General features: G+C 45.7%; 4 protein-coding genes across 6 annotated transcripts in view; 2 read left to right on the top strand and 2 right to left on the bottom strand.

Annotated features, from left to right (window-relative positions):
- Positions 1 to 8102, top strand: part of LOC111073127 (putative dipeptidase CPSG_01350) — a 75940-nt gene extending 67838 nt beyond the window's left edge. For both annotated transcript variants that reach the window (XM_022365301.2, XM_022365302.2), the window contains exons 2-3: positions 5018 to 5646; positions 6821 to 8102. In XM_022365301.2, coding sequence (XP_022220993.2) covers positions 5018 to 5646; positions 6821 to 7718 — 1527 coding nt within the window. In that variant the 3' untranslated portion in view covers positions 7719 to 8102. The remainder of the gene's footprint in view (positions 1 to 5017; positions 5647 to 6820) is intronic.
- A 2323-nt stretch (positions 8103 to 10425) lies between these two features.
- LOC111073183 (kelch-like protein 40) lies at positions 10426 to 11937 on the bottom strand. The gene is made up of 4 exons (XM_022365383.2): positions 11922 to 11937; positions 11634 to 11676; positions 11119 to 11554; positions 10426 to 11061 (listed from the first exon to the last, which is right to left on the bottom strand). The coding sequence occupies exons 2-4, from the start codon at positions 11642 to 11644 to the stop codon at positions 10525 to 10527; spliced, it is 984 nt and encodes a 327-aa protein (XP_022221075.2). The 5' UTR covers positions 11645 to 11676; positions 11922 to 11937; the 3' UTR covers positions 10426 to 10524.
- A 377-nt stretch (positions 11938 to 12314) lies between these two features.
- On the top strand, positions 12315 to 17181 carry LOC121404511. The gene is made up of 4 exons (XM_041594161.1): positions 12315 to 12552; positions 12620 to 12766; positions 16459 to 16547; positions 16661 to 17181. Exons 1-4 carry the CDS (start codon positions 12544 to 12546, stop codon positions 16731 to 16733), a joined length of 318 nt encoding a protein of 105 aa, XP_041450095.1. The 5' UTR covers positions 12315 to 12543; the 3' UTR covers positions 16734 to 17181.
- Positions 17182 to 18833: 1652 nt separating this feature from the next.
- LOC111073184 lies at positions 18834 to 20727 on the bottom strand. 2 transcript variants are annotated; one of them, XM_041594159.1, is made up of 3 exons: positions 20418 to 20727; positions 20025 to 20161; positions 18834 to 19914 (listed from the first exon to the last, which is right to left on the bottom strand). In XM_041594159.1, exons 1-3 carry the CDS (start codon positions 20675 to 20677, stop codon positions 18938 to 18940), a joined length of 1374 nt encoding a protein of 457 aa, XP_041450093.1. In that variant the 5' UTR covers positions 20678 to 20727; the 3' UTR covers positions 18834 to 18937. The 2 variants fall into 2 exon arrangements, with proteins under 2 accessions (XP_041450093.1, XP_041450094.1); XM_041594160.1 differs by lacking the exon at positions 20418 to 20727 and having other exon boundaries at positions 18835 to 19914; positions 20025 to 20323.
- Between the last annotated feature and the right edge of the window lie 1093 nt (positions 20728 to 21820).

Below are 21820 nucleotides of genomic sequence, written 5' to 3'. Positions count from 1 at the left end.
ATGTCCACGCTGCCCCCCCACAATCCACCCGTTTGAGCTACTGTGACGACCTTCGCTCCTTATCCACGTCGCTGCCGCCGCTCGTCATAGAGTTTGCCAATAGTTTGCTCTGGTCGCCCATTGTCTTGCCACAGCGCCACATCCCGATTCCTGCCGCGTTCGCATTTTCAGCTGTGGCTAAACTTTTCACTCTGCACAGCATTTGCCGTGTTTCGCTTCGTTTGGAGAATAGTTTTGGCCATGGCCCGAGAGTCAAGCTCTACACAGGCTGCCGCGGGAAATGGTCTCTTCGAAGGAGTCCTGATTGATGGATGTGGCTGCTTCCATGCCCCACATCCATTGTTCGAGTGGTGCTGCGTGTGGCGTGCTCCCTTTGTGCCCATGGCGATTGCCTTCTGCTGTCAGGCTCCATAAATTTGGCGTTGGAATGATGGAAACACTCTGTTAGCGGGCACGTGACTTTCGCGCAACGTTACCAATTTCCAGCAAACGAGGAAGCGAGCCACCAACTTTGAGATACACACAAAACTTTTATTCGATTGTTGTGCGGCACAGGAAATTTCTTCATCATCAGTTAAACTTTCCTACTGATGGCAGCCATTAGTCAGGCCTGCGGATGCGCTACGCTGGGCGGGAAACATTGAATTTGGATCTGATAATTCAGTGATTCCACAACCCCCGACCACCATCTATTGACCAGGATGTGGATAAGCCAATCGTCAACTTTAAACTGTTTAACAAACACTTAAAATGCTTCAAATCCGCTCGCGTAGTCACAGCCACAGCCACATCCACAGATATCGATATAGATATAAAGAGTCCCCAGTGCGATGGACAGCCCGGGCCTGGGAATGCGCCTGGTCAGCGACTACATAGTAGGACATCCCAGGGGGGGACACCAGAACAAACAAACGAAATGCGAAACACTAACACAGCCATTGTGGCCGATGCCAGCGGCGGGCTCTGTTCTCCGGCTCCAAGTTTGGGTGCGGGTTCAGACCTTCTGTTGCCGCATTTGAATGGGTCTAGTGTTGGGGCAAGTCCAGCACGGAAGGGAGAAATTACGTGGCAGCCACAAGGCAATTTGTGGCCCCTTTCAGGGAAGGGCAGGCAGACGGAGTGGGCAAGAGTGATGTCCATCAGCGTGAACTGAACAAATGATATTTGAAAAACTAAAAAGTGGCCAACGCTGACACGACAACAGACGGCAACGATACCGCAGGACCGAGGACTGGTTGCCCCGGACTACGACTACTCCGACATCCCACAGCGAGCTCCCCAGGGACCACTCTCTCTCTCTGTCTCTCTCTCCCTCCGGGCTACGGACCCGTACAATGGGAGAGAATTGATAAAACGTTGGCCGCAAATTCCTTGTACATTAGTTTTTCTTCATGAGCAAATCAATCATAATCAACACTCATGGCCACTCAATAAATTTGTGGCAAAGTTTATCGCATTGTCTAAGAAAGTTGCCACACAAAGTTCCCCTTGCAACGAGGAGCCGAGTAATCTGAAAACGACCTAACATGACACAAAACAAGAGCGTAAATTGCCCAAAGAGATAAATTAACTTCTTATGCTTACCCCACAAGAGACTAAACTCAACAATTTTTACTTTTTATCTTAAAATGGGAATTTTGTATCCTTTGCGAACTCCAGATACACTCTGCCTCCCATTTGAAAGTCTTGCCTTAGTCGAAGAAGAAATGCCTAGGTAATGGAAAGTGAGGAAATCAGAGGGCATTCTATCAGTATATTTCAAAGCTTATTTCATGCCACTACATTTTAATTGAAGTCATTTCTCACGAGACAAAATATTCGTGGCAATTCATGCGTAATTTCAACAGTAGTTAATCTTCTTCACGAATCATTTAGGGTAATCTGGTGTTGGGTAAATAATAAATCAAAATCTCTGCGAATCCGTTTCGCTGAAACGTAACCAAAGTGGCACTCGTACCACCGATGGGTGCAAAAATGTACAATCCTCTTCCGCGCTCTACCCTTGGAGGTATTTGGTAGTGTTGCTCGCGAATATTTATGGAATGGATTTGCTTTGTTTCCCACGAGTGCCGCGCACAACATGATGTATGTAGCGGGCATGAGATATGGCATGACAAATACTTTTCAGCACACACAAGGGTGCCCCACGGGTGCTGGCTGTTCTGTTCTGTTTTGTCCTTTCCCCACCCCACAGACGGTGTTGGTGCCACCAGGCGACCAACTCGTTGGCTGCGGCTGCTGCTGCTCCTGCTGCATATGCGGCACAGATTTTAGTTGTTTTTAGTCTCGGACTAAATTCTCGGAGCGTAAAGCAAAACACAAGCCAGAGTGCTGTTAAAAACTGCCGCTGCAAAAGGGAAAATAATGGCGGAAACTATAAAGCATTCCGTTACACTTTTTCTTGGTCCTGTTTCTAGTTTTTTGTGCCGCTGCTTTCATTGCTATTGTCCTTGCTGACTATGGTCCTGTTGCCGCCTGCCTTTTTCTACAAACTGAATGGCTATGACTCTCACTCTTACTCCTCTGACGTGTCACCGTCCTATAGTTGGTGCTGGTGCTGAAGCTGAAGCTGATGCTGGTGACGTGTTGCAGGTTGCTGCCATTGTTGCTGATGCTGCTGCCTCGTCTGCTCATTTTTATTTAAAACTCAATTGGACGAGTCCCCGCTGCGGGCCATGGAACACGGAGCAACAATGCAGCCAATTTGAGCGCTGTCCGGCAGACGCACAAGCACAAGCACCATCACATCATTCATCTCCATCTCCGCCCACTCTTTCATTCAGTATATCTCCATTGCCCTCACTTTGTATTGTGCAGATGGATCTGCATAGTTATTTCATACAAATATTATTTTCCCAAGGCTAAACCTCATGGAAACCATGATACCATTTTTCCCTACGATTCCATCTTACATCCCGAACTTTAGTTTAGTGTAAACTCTCAGATGAACTGCCTGTTAACTTCACAGTCCCTAGTTCCCAAATGCTAACCTCATAATTAAGATTTTTTATAGTTTTCGCATGATTTTCGGTCGCATGTCAGGACAGGACACGACCTCGGCTAAACTAATTATAAAGTTGGCTAAACTATGGCAAACCTGTGGGACGAACGGACATCCATGTCCATGAATTTTTGGGGCAACTCTGCGGCTCTGTCGCCTGCCAAACGCGCGCCAAAGCTGTGGAAAATGTGGCCAGATATGCTTCCTGGCTTACAGCCGGAGCTCTAGCGGGTGACGCCGCGATGACGATGATGCGACCTCCGCCGACAAACAAACTTTTGCGCTACTGCTGCTGGTGTCACGCCCAGCTGTCCACATCCATGTCCCAACCCGTGCGAGGACTCACTTTCGGACGGAAAAAGTGCAGTGCCGTACAATGAAGCGCCTTTTAACCGTTGGCTTCGAAACTTTGCGAATTTTATTTAAACGCAGAATCTAGACAAAAAAAATGTCTGCAGCAGCAACAGCGCAGGGTGGAGCGGCAGTGGCAGCACGTAATATATTTGCATTTTTATTAAAAATTGAATAAATTTGAGATGAATTTTTGCACTCCTTCCGCCAAAAGTTTTCCCCAACGGACGACTTGCCATCGTTTTTATTGCTTTCGGGGAGCCGCGCAAAAGTTTCCCCAGCATTTTATGAAGGGAACGTCGGTTCATTTTCCCAGCAATGACAGCGGCAGCGGCATCCAGCTGAATGCTGTTTGAAATTCATAATTAAAAATAGTTTGAAGTGAAACACGCACTTTCTGACGCGGTCATTGGCCGCATCGGGTATCTCTTTGTGGCTGTATTTCATTTAATTAAATTAATTCTGCACCCAGCAGACGGCCGTCAGAAGAACACGCAACTCTCTTTCATCTGCACATTGCTCATACGCCGTGTGATGCCGATTTTCCAGCTAATTAGCCGCACCCCAGGGGAAAGCCATGAAGTGCCCAAATGAGAGAAACCTTTGAAACAAGAAACAGAACATGAAACTGTAATGAAAAGCTTTGAAATGAAAATGACTGAAATATTCCATCCAAGGGCGGGCAAAATTCTCTGTGTAAAGAATTTGACTCTTGGGCTATATGTGCATTCAAACCTGATTTATTATTAAATTCTTTTGGGGCCTAATTACCAGAGTATATCCAGGAAACGAATATTTTCTGACGCTTTTCCCAAATGGCAAAATACTCGTATTTGTGTGTGCAATTGCTGGCTACATACTCGCAGCATATTCTGTGGTACAGCAACAAACTCTTACTCTAACTATTATTGCTGGAATACACATTTCCATCTTTGTGATCCCTAAGCTTCGTTCTGCCAGTGGCAATGTTTTAAGTTTGTTTCCAATTTTGCTTCATGCACGGGGTACACCTTCACGTCTTGCAGCTCCCTAGGTCCCCTGGTCTATGCGGAGCAATGCTCGCAGTTAGATTTGATTTGTACTTTGCACACAGTTTGGCATAATTCCTGAGGCAGTCGCCATATAAACAAATCATTGCCTGCCTCGAGCAAAACTTTGTGCCTGCCACAACAAGTTTTCGCACGACAAAGTTTCCTTTTTGTAGCTGCTCCCCCGCCCCTTCGATCCAGGGATGCGAACACTGATGGCTGTGGGATTCGGACCTGGGGACACATGTGGCCAGGGCCACGGCCAGGGCTTACGAATTATGACAGAGGCTTAATTATGTTGGACCCGGGATTAGCCCATCAACGGAGATTGGTGGGGTGGGGCGGGATGGGCCATCATATTGATTCTGATATGGTTATTCGGTTCATTAAAAAGTTTCGTGTTGATGTTTCATGCCAGTTATGAATATTGCAGAGCGCTGAAAGTTTCCATCTTCTGCTGCAGTTTTAATTAGGGCACAAAATCAACGGAGAAAACTTTGACGTACTTTTAATGAAGCAACTTTCCGACGAGCGCTGGATATGCACTCCTCCTCGTCCTCCCGCTCCACCACACTGCCCAACATTGAAACATTGTTGAATGGAACCCTAACCCATTTTCCTCTCAATCTTTTTGCAGACAACTGGCTTCGGTGGCCTCCCAGACGTCACCGAGCACTCGAATATCCGCCGCACTCTTTCCCGCCAGAACTCGATCTCCAACAGCGACTCCGGCGGAGAGATAGCCAGCATACAGAAGTCCAAGGTGAACTTTGGCAGCGGTCTGGCGGGCGGCGTTGTGGTTGGCGGCGACATCGTGGGCCTCGACGCCAAGTCGCCCACGTCGCTGAGCTCGTCGGCAGGAGCGGCAGGCTCTGGCAAGGCTAAGGGCAAGGCCGCACGCAAGGCCAGCGCCGGAGCGGATGCGGCCCACAAGGGACGTCGCGGATCGTGGCTGGTAGCCCTCACTCTGGTCAGTGCCATCTGTCTGCTGGCCATCGCGGCCACGCTCGCCTACCAGCACTTCTTCACGGCGCCCAGCCGCAACTCGCACGCCCAAAGACTGAGGATCGTTCGCCGCATCCTGCGTGAGGTGCCGCTCGTCGACGGCCACAACAACTATGCCTGGAACGTGCGCAAATACGCCCACAGCAGCCTGGAGCTGCACCTCAGCCACGACCTGGACCACAAGTCCTTGTGGGCGCGGCCGGCCTGGGCACAGACCGACATGGAGCGGCTCAAGCAGGGTCTCGTCAGCGTTCAAGTTTGGTGAGTAAATGCCCAAGATCCATGTGGAATATCCATTGTATATAGATTATATGTATCTCCATTCGAGGGGCAACAAGCACCGACATTAAGTGAAGAGCTTTGCCGTTATTTTGTACGTACAATGTGCCGTGATTTAAATCATGCTGGAATATGGTGTAGTACACACACGTACTCGTACTTGTAACCGTACTCTGATAACAAAAAGAAATGGCTCTGTTCAATGGTGCGGATACGTAATGGAAATGAAGCTACCAGCCAAATCATGAAAATTGAAAAGTCACATAAAACGGCAATCAAGCAACCTCCGGCAGTTGCCAGAGGCCAGAGAGAGATCTGACCCGTGCACACGGGCCAAAACATCGATGCATACAACTGGCTGGCACGCCCCCAAAACAACAGCCGCCCACTGCCTGCCACCGCTGCCACTGCTGCTCCCTGCGCGGCAATAAAAAGCTGCCAACAATTTGACTGCAAAATAAAATTTGGCAGCCGGCCCTGTGCCTCGGGGCAAGCAGCCAACCTGTCTGCCCCGCCCACCCAGTATTTTGCCAGCCACCGCTACTCCTGGCTCTGGCTCGGGCTCGGGCTCGGCCTGTGGGCCTGGTTTGGTACTTGTTCTGGCCAGACTTCTTGCAGGGAAAAACGATTTGACAGGCGGCAGACAGCTGCAGCTGGGGAAAAAACGCTGATGGGCAATCGACTTGAGTTCATTTTAAACTCTCTCCCTGCCATCTGCCCCGTGCAGCCACATGCCCCACACCACCAGATGGCGCAAGCATAACTTTCCGCCAATTTGGCGTTTCATTTCGATGGTTGAAAATGTCGAACTTTGTTTGGGATTCGCATGCAGCTGTGTCTCCCACTGCCTCCCTGCAACGCTTTGCATGCAATTGCCTTTATGACTCGTTGCTACCAGCAATTGACCTTTGAACTCGCCAATTAAACAGTGTTCGGGTTGCAGAAAATGCCACCAAAAATATTAGGTAGTTTATATTAGCCGAAACTCTGCGTTAGAAAAGAACTCTGCCCTTCTGTATTGTAAGAAGAAAAAAAACCAAAAATGTAATCCCCTAAAAGTTGAGCTTATGGAAAAGCTTGGCTGTTGGCACTTTAACCTCACACACAGTGGCCTACAAAAGTCAGCTAACCTTTACCCATTTTTCGTCACTTGCAGGTCGGCGTACGTGCCGTGCGAGGCGCAGGGCTTGGACGCCGTCCAGCTGGCACTGGAGCAAATCGACATCGTGCGGCGCCTCTCGGACATGTACGCACGCGAGACGGTCCTAGCGACCTCCTCGCAGGACATTGTGGAGGCGCATCGACGCGGCCTGCTGGCCTCACTGATCGGCGTCGAGGGGGGACACACGATTGGCTCCTCGCTGGGTGTGCTGCGCTCCTTCTACTCGCTGGGCGCACGCTACCTGAGCCTGACGCATCGCTGCGACGTGTCCTGGGCCGGGTCCAGTGCCTCGCCCATGGAGCAGGGCCTCACGCCTTTTGGCAAGGCAATCGTGCGCGAAATGAACCGCCTGGGCATGATGATCGACCTCTCGCACAGCTCGGACGCCACGGCCAGGGACGTGCTGCAGGTGACACGGGCGCCCGTCATCTTCTCGCACTCTGCCGCCCGCCAGCTCTGCAATTCGACGCGCAACGTGCCCGACGACATCCTGCGCCTGGTGGCCGAGAACGGTGGCCTCATCATGCTCAGCTTCGACTCGGAGGACGTGGCCTGCGGCCGTCAGGCTCGGCTCCAGGACGTCATCGAACACATCAAGTATGTGCGAGCCATTGCCGGCATACAGCACATCGGCCTGGGGGCGGGCTACGACGGCATTGAGCTGCCGCCCTTGGGACTGGAGGATGTCTCCAAGTACCCGGAACTGCTGGCTGCCCTGCTCGAAGATCCAAACTGGAGCGAGGAGGACGTGGCCATGCTGGCCGGCCGCAACTTTCTCCGCATCATGGAGACCGTGGAGACAGTGCGCGACTACTGGAAGCGGGCCGCCATCCAGCCCATCGAGCAGACAGAGCCCCAGCCCAAGACGCAGTGCACGTACATGTCGTCGTGACCCCAGGCACAGGCGCGGGCGGTAAGGACGCGACGCGACGATCCGCCGACAGAACGGGTCAATCGCACCTCGGCGACGCTGTCCGGAATCCAGTTCTGGCGGCAGGCAGAAGCCCCATCGAATCGCTCGGAGGCCACTATCACGGATCGTGTGATCCTCGCGGCCACGACGACAACCTTCACAGTCAGCGGACTGCTGCAGTGAACTCCGAATGGGGGCGGCATCTAAGGGTTTGGGTTGCAAAGTAGAATGAACAAATTGAAAGGTTTTGGTTGACTGTTCGACGCGGCTGTCGCTCTTCCAGGAATTCGCATGGTGAGGCAGAGTTGGTGTCAAAATATTTCGAATATTTACGCAATACACGAATTAATGCCCATGCGTGTCTCAGTTCTGGAATCGTAGAATTGCCGTGGCAGCCCTCGTGCATAATTTAGTGTGTACTCGTAATTTACTTCCATAGGACGCATTGATAGGCGTATGAATAAATAAATATAATAAATGTACTAGTATTTAACCCATAATTGTTTGCAGCTCTTCTTATTGGTGTTGTTGCCTCTGCATAATTCATGTCGCGGCCGTCGACCGGATACTTATTGATGTTGCTGGGCCACCGGCCGTATGCGCGATACAGCTGCAAATCGAGAACCGCAAACCAAAATCTTTGTACTCTTGTCTGTGACTGCCTGTATTCTATGAATGTAAATGCGTATGTACATACATGTGTACACGTATCAGCATCAATGATTAATGCTAATTATCGCAATTAAGCGCAAATATATTTAATCACCAATATCGAACGGACAGAGCCCAAGAATTAACTATAAATCACGATTCGATTGCAACAATTCCAACCACCCACACTTAGAGTTAAGCCCTGGACACGACAGGAATCGAAATCCACAGCCACGCGATGTGCCCTGCCATCCAGGGGCAATAGGAAAAGGCGGTTTGTCATCCGGATCGCAATGAAATAATTCTTCTATATCTCTGTGTTAAGTTAGCGTAAAGCCAAAGGAAAAATCAAAACACAATGTCGTGCACGTTGGCACACATATTCGGATACACATAACACTCTAATATAAATATACTGAAATAAATATAACTATAACTATAAATAAAAAGCAATGCGAATTATTGAATAGAGAGACACGACACGCATTTCCATAAAAATAAATCGAAAATCGAAAACAAAATCATCGAATGCGGTCTTTTCTATTTGGGATATTCTGGGATTCCCAGTTCTTGTTGCTGCTACTCGGCTGTAGCAAATAAATAAAATCAAATAAATGAATTTTGCATTTTGCATTCGAAAGTACACAACTTTATAGTCTTTTCAATGCATTACTTGAAGACGAAATGCAAAATTCAATATGCTGATTTGTTTATCCTGTATAGGAATATATCTAGACTCCGGTTCTGGTTCTGTGTGGGCATCAATATGTACAAATGTAGGAACACATCCAATCGCTGAGTATGCTGTTGTCCGGGACCATAAAATACGTTAAGTGGTCGTAAATCAAAACTCTGCAGGAATGGGAAAGTTCACAAAGTTTTTCTGGTGCTTCATTCCGTTGAGAAAGGAGTCTTTTTTGTCCTATTTGGTCTTATTCTCCGCAGTATCCGTTAATTTATTTTCGTAAAGAAAGTCCATAGAAAGTAGTCTAAGTGGGGCCGGAAACCGGTGCGTGGGTCTTCTTCGCTATTGATAGATTCTTCGTACAGTCCACTGGGTTTTGCTTGAATTTTAATGAAACTAATCGACAACAAATGTATAAACGATTCTATGTATCTCCTTGAAGGCACCGGCGACATAATTGGCATATATTTTGAGTATTTATATTGAAATTATCACAATTTTCCCAAAGCTCGAGGATAGGCTGTTGCTTCATCTGGTTCAATTTGGCGTGAAGGTCCAGTATTCGGGGCTTGCGGACATCATCATAACTTAGTTTATGGCAACATTTGCCATTAAATGTAATTACCCATTTTCAGGGACACCTTAATGTTAACGGACACGACAATCTACCAGGAAAGGACAGCGGACAACGACCCTCCCCAGGCGAAAATTAAGAACTGGCCGTTAACGAGACGGCCGCCATGCCATCGCATTCTCATTAACACGCCAGTCCGGTTTCAATTTCCTGTTTAATTTCTCTTTTCATTATAAATGGCTCTCCGCATGGCGAACAACCACAGTGCTTTCTGCTCCCAACTCCGGACTCCGACTCCAGCCGCAACTGGGAAAAGCCATAAACAATGCGCCCGGGCAACTGCGACGAGTTGATGGACAAAATAATGCCTGATGACATTTATAATGAGCACAATGCTGTTGGTCCTCATCTTCGCTGTTTCTGTGTTTGTGTGTGTTGATAAGTTGGAGTTCGCTTCATGTGGCCGAAATTCGCGCTTCATAGCATCATAAATCTGCGCACTTCAGTTGCCCCACCCCATGAGGCACTCTCCGCTTCAATTCAGACAATATAAGCAGTTACTTTAACTCAGCTTTAAATTTATGCAGCTTGCACATCATGCTGCTGTAGATTAAACACATACATAATACATACATCTGTTGGACCCAAAAGCAAACGAATTATTCAATTATAAATATGATAAAAACCAACCTGTCCCCGCCACTGCTTGCTGTTGTATTACGAACATAGATTTTAGTGATAATAATGCATAGACAAATACGAATCTATTTGGATGATTATAATTTTATGGTATTTGATTTATTTGTGATCGACCAGTGATATTTCAATACACTGCTTGCTGACTGAAAAATAAGAAAATCATTATGGTTTACGGGTTATCGGGTTAAGAAGAGGTTTTCGAATTTTTCTTTAAAATCCAACAAATTTGATTTTCCAACAACTTCGTAGAACTGATTCTTGGTCATTTTTTCGTATTTTATATGTCCCAAAAGCGTGCGGACATATTTTGAATGTACAGATGCAAGCTTAATTTCGTTACGGTCCCCTGCATGGAGCTCGAGAGTGTTCGCATTAGTATTATCCACGTGTTTCACCTCGCACAGTTCCTTGGAACTGCCAGGCTTCCCGTCTTTAATCTCCCCCCCTGTCAGACTCTTAGTACTGCCAAGCTTCTCGTTCTCAATCTTCCCAACATCAGATTCTTCTTTTTTATCGGCTTCAGCATCTCCAGAGCGCTCCGACGTTCCAGCATCGTGTATCCCATTTACGCTAACGTAGGCCTCGACCATTTTGAACCGTTCGATCTCTTCCACAAGGCCGTCGGTGAGAATGAGGTATTCCTCGAAGACGTCTGATGTGAGCACGAGACTATCGAAGCAATTCATGCGTGGTCCAAATCTTTGCTTGAGGTTCTGAAATTGAATAGGACTTAAAAGACAGTCTAAAATGTAGCTTTTAAAATCGCCCACCTTATTGACCTCATCGATCAACGACTTGTTGTCTATGTTGTGCGCAGCCTGAAATAGTTCGACGAGATCGCCTACCATCATCTCTTTAGCTCGCTTCATGAGGAGCATGACGCAATCGAATTGAATTGAGTCCACCAGCCACTTGGTCCCAACCTCTAACAGGTCCATTAGTATTGTGCTGCTGTGTTTCTTCAAGTGCTCCTTGTTGTAAGTGTAAACGTACTGCAGGAAATGTCCGAACGTTTCCGGCTTTACATCGTTCACAATAAATTGTCCCGATTTTGACTCCGTGAAATCCGCCAGGAACATGCGCTCAAAGAACTCGGATGCACTTGCTAGAATCACTTTGTGGCAATCAAAGGCTTCGGTCCCCACAGATATGCGGCAATCAGAAAACTTCTTGTTTTCGATAAGATCGGTAAAAACTGGTTGCAGCCTAGAAAAGGAAGTGTCGAGGCTCATAAAGTTAACCAAACACGTGTACATATGTACATAAATGCGGATAAATGACTCACCAAGTATCCATCGTGGCTATTGCGTAGTAATGTGACAAGGCTTCTGAATGGAGAACAATTTATCACCCGGCATTAGTGTACATGTTCATGTAAGTATGTTTATGTGTGTGTATCTGACTGTTTTTCACAGTCGCGAAAGTTGTGTTCTCAGAAGATGAACATGAACATGTACACTACTACGATTCAAAGAGCTTAAATTGTTGGTAATGATATAAAATATATATACATATATAAACATACACAGTCCTGCGATTATCACAACTCTTCTCACCGGCAAACTTTACAAACCTGATCGATCGCGCAATGAATTGAATTAAATGCTGCCAGACCAAATTTAGGGTTCGTAGCCGTCTCTAACAGTGCTGCCATTTTAGCTTATTTCATGCTAGATGTAGCATTTTTTCATTTTCAAAGAGCTTACGTATATAACTGTTTAGCATTTTTATTGAAATAAATTCAGCTTGTTTTAGCTTTAAATGTAAGTTCAGCTCTTCTGGACTTTATCGGCATCGGGAATGCTGACTCGTTATAACGGATGTTAGTGAAGCGGTGGAATGAGAGAATGCTCTAATAGGAGAACTGTAAACAAAAAAGAACGCAAAGCGACAACAATAATAAACCAAAGTAAAGCTGCGAACATTTTTAGAGAGTAGAGCTAGAGCTTCAAAGACATACAGCAATAGGAACAGCACAAAGCATACATACGTATGTATATGCATATGTATTTACATATGTATGAAGACTTGTAGTCGAGTCGATCTGAAAACGTATTGGAATCATAATACATACGTAACGAATGCATTTGCAAGCAGATAAACCAATGTGTTTCTCATAAGGCTAATTGATAATTCCATAGTCAAACCATATCCATACTCAACAATAAGTGTGCAATATACATACATACATACATATGACGATGGTAAATTATTACGAATTTATTAAGGACGAGTTGTCTTATAATTAACTTCTATTTGTCTTGCAAACAGACTCCATCCCATCCAGACCCCCCAAGTGGCTCAAATGCTGAATGGGGAGGCTTCGTTCGTTTTGTCTGTGTGCATAATGTGGCAGCAGGGCCAACGGCAGACCTCATTTCAGAAAATCTTGGAAATTTCCTAATTGCTTTCGGCTTGGTGAGCTTTACTATACGTACATGTATGTATGTGCGTACTATCTATGAATGTACGAGTTTCTGTTTCTGTGCCGGGTCGAGACCACAAAATTTACTTTGCCATTTCCCATGCATTTGGAATTGATGGCTCTGACACACAATGAGTGTTGGACATCGAGTGGTCCACTGAAGTAAACAGATTTGTGATAATTTATATTTGTGCTCGCCAAACATTAGGCACTCGTTATGCATTTCCAGATGCCATGTTTAGCGCATTCTGTAGGATCCGGCAAATTAAAATTGTAAGTGTGTTTTGTGTTTGTGGAGCTCCAGAAACGTTTAACTATCCAACTTAGAACTACTTGTGTATTTATATACAACAATAATTCATACTAACTAATAATTTCAATCTTCAAGCCGTAGTCTTTCTTAGTATGCCTGAAAAAAGAACTTACTGTGAACAGACGTAGCCAAATAGCAAGCATATAAATAAAAGAGGATCAATTGGAATACAAAAACAAAACGGAAAAAATCTTACTTCAAAGTTCGCAACAGAATTGGCAACCGATTGGTAGAATTTGGTGTTATACACTAACTTTTCAACAACATATATTTAAATTATTCCCGAATCGAGTGAAGGTGGCTGGGTGGGAAGGTACACAAGTACTTACGCGTAGTTGTCGAGTCCGGGCTCAAGGCGTCTGTATATCCCACATCCGTTGTTGAGGCATGCGTGTGCCTAGTATTCGTACTACTTGCAATTGATTTACTCTCGCTGCGAGGCAATTTGGCACGCTCATTTGGGCACACGATGGCTTCCAGGGCTTGGAAAGTACACTCGTAATTAAGCGCCGGTGCGTCCCCGGAGTGTAGTTAATGCTTTGGGGTAATAAATTTCCCTTTTGTCCGTGTTCCGATGTGTTTGCTCGGTTATTTACGACTGGATGCTGAATTTGTCAGGTGAGGAAAAGAGCCCAAACAGCACCGATGTGTGCGGATTGGGAATTGAATTTGGCAAACACTTTGCTTTCAAAGCTAAAACACGAATTGGCCGCTACATGTCCTCGACTGGGAAACATACTACTCCTACATAAATCTTTCCTTAACCGAGATGATTTTTCATGTGATTTGCACGATGGAGCAGATCCATTCCGTTCGGGGGGGGGCTAATTTACCTACTGAAGCCTGGTTCGACAGTCCTTTCTCGGGCTTATTGTCGCGGTAATTTGGCTGCCTTAAAGCGACAATACGACAACTTGCACTTAGCATACTTTCACTTTGGGAGCTGGAACGACCATCAACAAGTTCTTGTTGTTTTCCGCACCAAAGTGCATTTGCAATGTTTTACGCCGCACGAAGGAACGCCGAGCCAGAGTGCGCCCTTAAAGGAGACGTTGCGCAACGGAAGATGCGACAGGAGCAGAGCAGCCGTGGCACCAGGCAGGAGGCAGGCATCGACATGTGGGGTAAAGGATATGCATGTACTCGTATACAGAGCTGTCTAGCTGTCGACTTGTCCATCTTCTTGGTCGTTATCTTGTGAAATATGACAATCTACGCCCAAGCCGACATGGAAGTGGAAATGGAAGTGGAAGTGAAAGGCAGTCGAGCCGGAGCACTACCCACTCAGGTACGCTCGCTTATGGACGGCATAATGGCAGATTCGAGTTGAGCGGAATAACGCCCTAGAGGGGAGTGATACTCGTACACGGAGAGACAAGCTTATGCAAATATTCATGAGGAAAATATTAAAAATGAATTACTAACTCTGACGCACGGCACAAACGTAAGATCCCACAGCCACGTCGGTACAGAGGGTTTAGAGGTGGTTGGTTATCCTTATCCCAGCCACAGGTGCTCCACAAGTGTGTATGCAGCACACACGAACACATCTCCTCTGAGCAATCCATCCCCCCAGCTAATATTAGCAATTCGCCTGATACCTCTGCTGTCCGTGGCATGAATGAAAGGAGTACGAAAACCATTTCCAGAGCACAGAGAACCAGATACAGTCCGAATGAGGGGCATGGCATCTAATGACATGATTCTTAATTGGCTGACATTTCACTGCAATTTATTCAATTACTGGAATGTCGTTTAGGGCCAATTACGAGGTCTAGTGGCAGAGAACATAGCCTGGAAAGCATTAGTCAAGTTCATTAGTTTCATAGGAGCTAATCGGATCTCGTTACATTTATTGAGCCTTCATTTCATCTATGGATTAGATGATCTCTCGAAGGTAATGGGAATGTACACAAAGCTGTGCTAACATACATTCATCGATCAAAGCAGCCGTCAGCTCCAGACATCGCTTCATTTACATCTAAATTGTTCGCATTCATTATTTAGACATATTATTAGCATTGTACGTGACAGAAATGCCAAAAGCTCTTAATGGATTGCCATGTCTAAACGTTTCTTAGAATTCCGAGGATATATAAACGCCGAAACGGATAACTATGTCGATTATCACTTTGCTGTAACTGTAACTCTGTACTTTGCATGAAATATTGATGAAACAATACAGTATTTGTACATATTCGCAGTTAGGGATCGATAACTTTGCTTTGGCGGTTTCTGTTGAGTATAAAAGAAGGCGGAGTGGAGCCGAGCCGTTAAGAGCTCCGGGAGAAAATTCGATGAATGCAAAGTATTTTTATGGCGGCCATTGAAACGAAATGGCTTCTTATTTATCGGCTAAATGCCTTGAATTTCAATTAGGCGAACATGAATGATTCTCCAAAAGACAATTGCTCGATGGAAGACCCTAGAGGCTGGAGGTCCCTCTGGGGCGCCGCGGCCGGGACTGGCACAAATTCAAAAACTCATTCGCTTGAATTCGGTTAATTTGGCCATCTCCAAAGCGTGTTCGTGCACTCGCAGCGCATCCGGCGGAAACTCACACACACACACACACTCACACACACACACACACACACACTCACACTTGAGCAGTCCCGAGTTGAGACAAGGCCGTGCCAGCCGCTTCCTAGCCGTTCCTTTATGCATGAGCACGCCATTGCTTTTGCTCCTCATTCGCTTTCGCTTACATTTCCGCTTCCTTCTTATGCGACGAGTCGATGTCGCCCTAGGGGGGGGTCCTTGGAGTCGGAAAAAGAAACATTTTCGAATCGATTCGATTTTTTGCCAATTGCCCGGGAACCTCTCCTGTCGGCGTATGACGAATATGTCGGGTACGTGCCACAGCCGTTGCTCATATGCACCATTGAAGCAGCGTCCCCTAGTCCGCCACATGAATATTTTTGTTGAACCGAATGGCGGAGGAGGCTCCCTGTGCGATATTTGTTTTTCGCTTTTGCATATTTTGCGGGTAATTTGGGTAAAAGGATTTCTTCGCTCTGCTGTGGCGCCTCGCTTTGTGGCTTTCTCTTTTAACCTATCCTCTCCTCTCCCCTCCTCTACTCGCCACACCACTCTGCTCCTGCCACAAATACCCTGCGCCGGCAAATCGCTCACGTAAAATATTCATGCGTTTCCTTGGCGGTTTTTGGCTCCCAAGTGCTTGCAATTCAATTACATTTCGATTGATTTTCGTGTTTTGGCCCGGACCGGAAAATATCCAACTCGTGGATCTTGGTTACGATATGCAAGAAGCGTGTTTGAACAAGCATTTGGCCCCTGGGAGTTTTATTTGGTGGCCACATTCCATCTTGCTCGTATTAGTGTGTTTGATTGCAGCATTTACTTCCGCAGCATGTACCAAAGCTTCTCCATAAGCGGACGAATGATCAGTGCAAGAAATTACACTCAATGGATCATCATTCAACAAAGCGATATAAAGGGTATGTACTGCCATTAAGTAGGTATACATATGTGCGTCTGGAGATCCCTTTATTTTAGTTGGAAAATTGGCTCATGAAACTTAATTCTGATTCGATTATTTCTTCTGTTAAAGGATCAACTTACTTGGATTATTTCCACACTTTGATTTCTATACATCTGGTCTCCGTCGCACAACAAAATCATAACGTTCAATCAGCAGTTTTATTGCCAATGGAAATCGAATGCTGAAATCAAAGATACACAAAGGCAGTTAAACGGCAAGATGCAAAGATATACAAAAATACATATGTATGTGTTTCCCTTTGCCGATTGCTTCGTAAGAATAAAAAACGGGCAGGCCAGCACGCCGAAAACAAATAAAATTAGATGGGGAAGAACGAAAATCAGAGATGCCCCCAAGAGTGGGCCCAAAGGCGAATCAGGGCTAAATCAATACAAGTCACATGGAAAAAAGGGAATCTGCAGATCCGCCATCTCCGCCATGAAACCTTGTGATGCTGATTGGATATGGGAAGGTTTCTCCTACTCAGCCTTCGGATCATTTCTGTTCGTCAAACTCCGATAATATAGATTTATGTACCGAAGCACCTATTTCTATGGATATTGATTTTTTCTAATCAGTTTTCCTTCTCTTTCGAAATTCCAATAGGAGAATGAAATGATGACTCAATTATCCAAATGACACCGGCACACGTTTAATGGTTCTTTGGCAATAAATATGCGAATGCGACTTCGTCGGCTTCCTCGCCCCCTGGCATATGGGCCATTATCGACTAGACAAAGTGTGAAACAAAGTACAGGGAATCAATTAAAATCTTCGAATCGCATCGCAAACACGCCCAAGGCAATGGGGTAGCGTAGGAGCTGTCGGCACACAAAATACTCCCACGAGACTCATTCGCCTTCAGAGTGGCCTAATATCAAACTCAAACATACTCTGGTGCCGCTGTAAATTGGAGAGTTGAGTGGTTTACCCATATATAGATGTACGTGGGCTTATTCTGTTACGACTATGTGTGGGTGGGTGCCGCCTTTTGCGCAAAGGATGAGGAAGTTTGCATCTAGGACAGCCTCCAAGACAGCTTGTATGTGTATTGGTATTAATACACTTTAAATTGTTTGCCGGATTGTTAAAATCGATACGTTTAATTTGAATTTTCAATGAATAAGATGGCAGAATAGGACTTTAATGTAAAAGAACAACCATCCAATAGAATGAATAAGAATGCATAGCTACGCAGATAACTGATGCGTAAACAAATAAAATGCATGTTTCTACTTAAAGTGGACTCGACTACTGCTTTGTAAATTTAATTTCAATTGTTAAATAAATATTCGACCAGTACCAGTGTAATCGTAGCTACAGCAAGTGCTTTTTCATTGCTTTTACTTTGCCATAACTCTGAAATGGGTATATAAATATTACATTTTTATTTTGTCTTAAAAATCTGCCATCTTTTCACTAGAATCTGGTACTCAAAGATTACGTGTGTGTGTCTGGTTGTCTGCTTACAAGTAAAAGTAGTGTAGGACGCTCAAAACTCGAGGGGGAACTGTCGCTGAAAGTGAGCTGCGGTTGGCAGGCACAAAGAGGCTTCAAGGGGCAGATAAGCGGCTATAAGATTATTTTTACTGGCGACCCGTTGACCGTAAAAAGGAAGGCAAGGCCCATGGCAGCTCCTCTGCGGTCACTAACATTTACTCATGCGGACATCCTGCGCTGGAGCTGGAGCCGTGGCTGCAGCTGCCCGTCCTGCCACCAATTTGCTTTGTTGTCGCAGCCCGTCTGTCGCCTCGTGAACTCCGAACTCATCTTCCGTGCTGTACCCTTTATGCTTTTCCCTTTTATTTTTCAATTTTTGGTTGCCGGAGCTACTGCGGCAGAGGTCGGCCCTTTCCGGCGATGATAAGAATGCAGCACCGCCCATAAAGTTTAACGCGCTCCTGAGGTTGCTGCCGACATTTCCTACGAGTCCAATATTTTATTGAGCAGTGGAAATTAATGACTGATTGACACTTTCAAAGCACTGCAACGGCACAACGGAAATGACTAAAATTTAATAGCTTATGGGGCCTTAAATGATACTCCAACATGTACACATGTCGACTTACCGTAAGCTGCTGAGTTGTTGGCTTTTCCGAATATATGTATATGTTTGCCTGTTGACTGTTCTTTCACTTCAAATCGAACTTATTTCCCTGCAGGCAGGGAAGTACTCATATAACCCATTGCTTTGCACTTAATTCTCCATAGATTAAGCTGAAAAAAACCACTTAGTGTCGTAAAATAAACTCTGAGGTACAGAGATACTGATTTATTATCCATTTTAGAAGTTATATGTAGTTCAATATATTAAAAATCGAAGTAGTCAGAATTCGATCAATGCGACTACTTGTCAGCGGATAACAAGTTGGATCTCATTCGCTCCAGGCTTAAGCCCTCTAGACGGACATCCACGGAGGCGGGCATGCTCGTCACATCCTCTCCCTTCTCCTTGGGGGCAGCAACAAATTTCATATCCACTGTGCCGCCACTCAACGGATCATCCGAGGACTTGGCAATGCTGCGCAATACAACGGCCACATCCCGTCTGCGTGGTGGTTTGCGTACATCTGGGATCGGAATGGGGGCGATGGGTGATTCAGCTGCAAGTTGGCCTGTCATTTTTGAGTACTCTGCATAGATCTTGTACTCATCCGACACAAAGGCTTTGCCGCGCTGCGTGTATTGCTTCAACGTCTGTGAACGCATTCTTTTGCGGGCCTTGGGATCTTTGGTAGTCGCCCCAATGGCCACCATAGCTATGTGGCACTCACTCAGCTGCAAATGGAAGCCGTCCGTCTGGCAGCTGCTGACGACAGCCCTAACCACATCCCCGACATCCACCACACGCCGCCTGTGAGCACTCAAAGCAGCCGCAATCTTCGGAATACTCTGGGGCTCAAAGACGGCCCGAGAGAGCGGAGTCAGCAAAATCTTGTACCGCGGATTATGCTGCGCCGGCAACAGGGCACACAGCTGGCTGGCGGCCAGCAGACCGGCCTGCTTGAGGGTCAGATAGAGCTTGCCGTCCTTGAGGCGGGGCTGGCTATTGATCGGCCGCAGAAATGTGTAAGTGTGGACGTAAACGCTGGTGCCGCCACTGAAAACGAGACGCCACATCTGGTCCTCGCCGCTCAGCTTCACATGCCGCATCTTGGGGCCCAGTTCGAAGAGCACCTTGTTGGCAAAGTCCAGACTCTGCAGCTTCTCCGAGGACTGGCCCTGTCGAAAGTCGGGGCAAATAACACTGAAGGTGTCACTGAGCCTTTGAAAATCCAAGCCGCTGACCCGTTCTTCGTGTCCCTTAGCCATGATGTGATTTACTGAAAGAAGCCGACAAATAAGGCATACAAGAATTATGGATGAATTCCAATGGAAATTTCCATCGAAAAATACAAATATACACACACACAAATAAAGAAAATAAACAGACCGAAATTTGATTCCTCGCAGCCACGGAGTGTGTTCCCTCGTCTATGCCGCCGTTTCGCTGTCTGAACAATTCGGATCCGAGCTGTGTAGACGGGGCAGCTAGCTGGATTGTGATTTCTGGTACGAATATCGATAGAGCTATCGCAATTAATCGAATTTGTTATTGGAAATAAGCTATGATTTGATTGATCGGATTCAGGTTTGTAATTCCGCAGAAAGCCAAGGAAAAATAGTTCAAAGGAAAGACACTCCACTCGAGGGAGATTTCATTAGTAGATTTTATGAAGTGTGTCTTAGATACAAGTAAAAAGTTCTTAAGATCATTCTCCTAACAGGAAAACAGGAAACTACATTTAAGTATACTATTTTGTATATATAGAATAATATTACTTACATATGCGTACATGCATTTACTTGGTGACAGGCAGTGTATTTAATGAGCTTCCATGGCACGTGATTATTGGGCAAAGACGTACGTGTAGAATTCAGCAGCAAACTGTGACGACATCCTCCCACGGCTGGTGGACAGGTGTGGTAGCGCATCCGCATCGGTGTACCGCCGTGTGCCACTTCTATCCTCACATTCAAACTTGTTTTTCTCCTTTTAAAGCAGAACATAAACAATTTTTCGCGACGCTGGCAAACTTTTAACATTCCCTGTCCTTACATTGTGCCCACATGTTTCTGGTACTCGTATGCTGGGAATGGTTACACGGCTATGTACTTCCTCGTATGTATTTATGTAAATTCATACAGTCAGCTACATTTTTAAAACTTAAAATATATACCCAACACTCACTGACACAATCCTAGTTCCAACCCCCTGTTAATTTAAAGAGAAACCCTATTTATGTACATATTTCTATACATAGATATTCTGTATATTGTTATTGGAATTTTTAAATTAATTGATTTAGAGATCATTTTTTATGGCTTTTTATGGATTTTCTTGGCTTGATGGTCGGTACAAATGGCTTCCTCAAAATCCATTTGATCGCGCAGACATTTGAGTAGTGCCATAACTCCATCGACGATGTCGTCCACAGTGAGGGGACGACACTCGGCTATCATCACTGCCAGTACGATGGGTATGTAGACGTCCCTGAGGCTGGACTCCATTGAATGTTCGTTTTATTTCTGAACTGAGCTGGGAATTTCTGGGAATATAAAACACGAGTGTTGTTTTCGTTTTCGAAGTTACAATAGACTGAAATACAAGTTCTGAATTCTATGTGGCGTTGACAAGCGGCTCCAGGCTCCACTTTCCTATGCTTGCCCCGTTCTCAAAATTAACCCATGTATTTTTTGTTTGGGGATAGGAAGGATGGAATATGAAGAATGGGCAGTCTTAATATAATAATGTGCTAATATATATTTTATTCTGCATACTCTTATTCGTATTGAATATTAAATTTGATTCAAAAAATTGTTTTTGGATCCCTTTCTAACCCCAGAGATATTCCGGGCTCGATGGCAGTCACCAATGGCCCCCTCAAACTCCATTTGATCGCGCAAAGAGCTGAGTAGTTCCATGACTCTATCGACGATCTCGTCTAAGGGAACGGGACGACCGCAGGTGACCATCACGGCCAGGACGATGGGTATGTAGACGTCTTTGCGGCGCGACTCCATTGAACGTTCTCCTTATGATTTTAACTAAAAATTTCTGAGAAAATAAAACCGAACTCTACTTTTGATTTGGATGATACGAGAGACTGAAGTGCCACTCCTTGCTTTGCTATGAATTTATGACATTTCCAGTTGACAAACACCGCCAGGACCACTTAAATTGTGTGT

This window comes from Drosophila obscura, unplaced genomic scaffold (assembly GCF_018151105.1).
Source record: "Drosophila obscura isolate BZ-5 IFL unplaced genomic scaffold, ASM1815110v1 contig_208, whole genome shotgun sequence".
Classification (NCBI taxonomy): domain Eukaryota; kingdom Metazoa; phylum Arthropoda; class Insecta; order Diptera; family Drosophilidae; genus Drosophila; species Drosophila obscura.
Note: the sequence above shows the minus strand (reverse complement) of the source record. Positions and strands in the feature narration are given on the sequence as shown.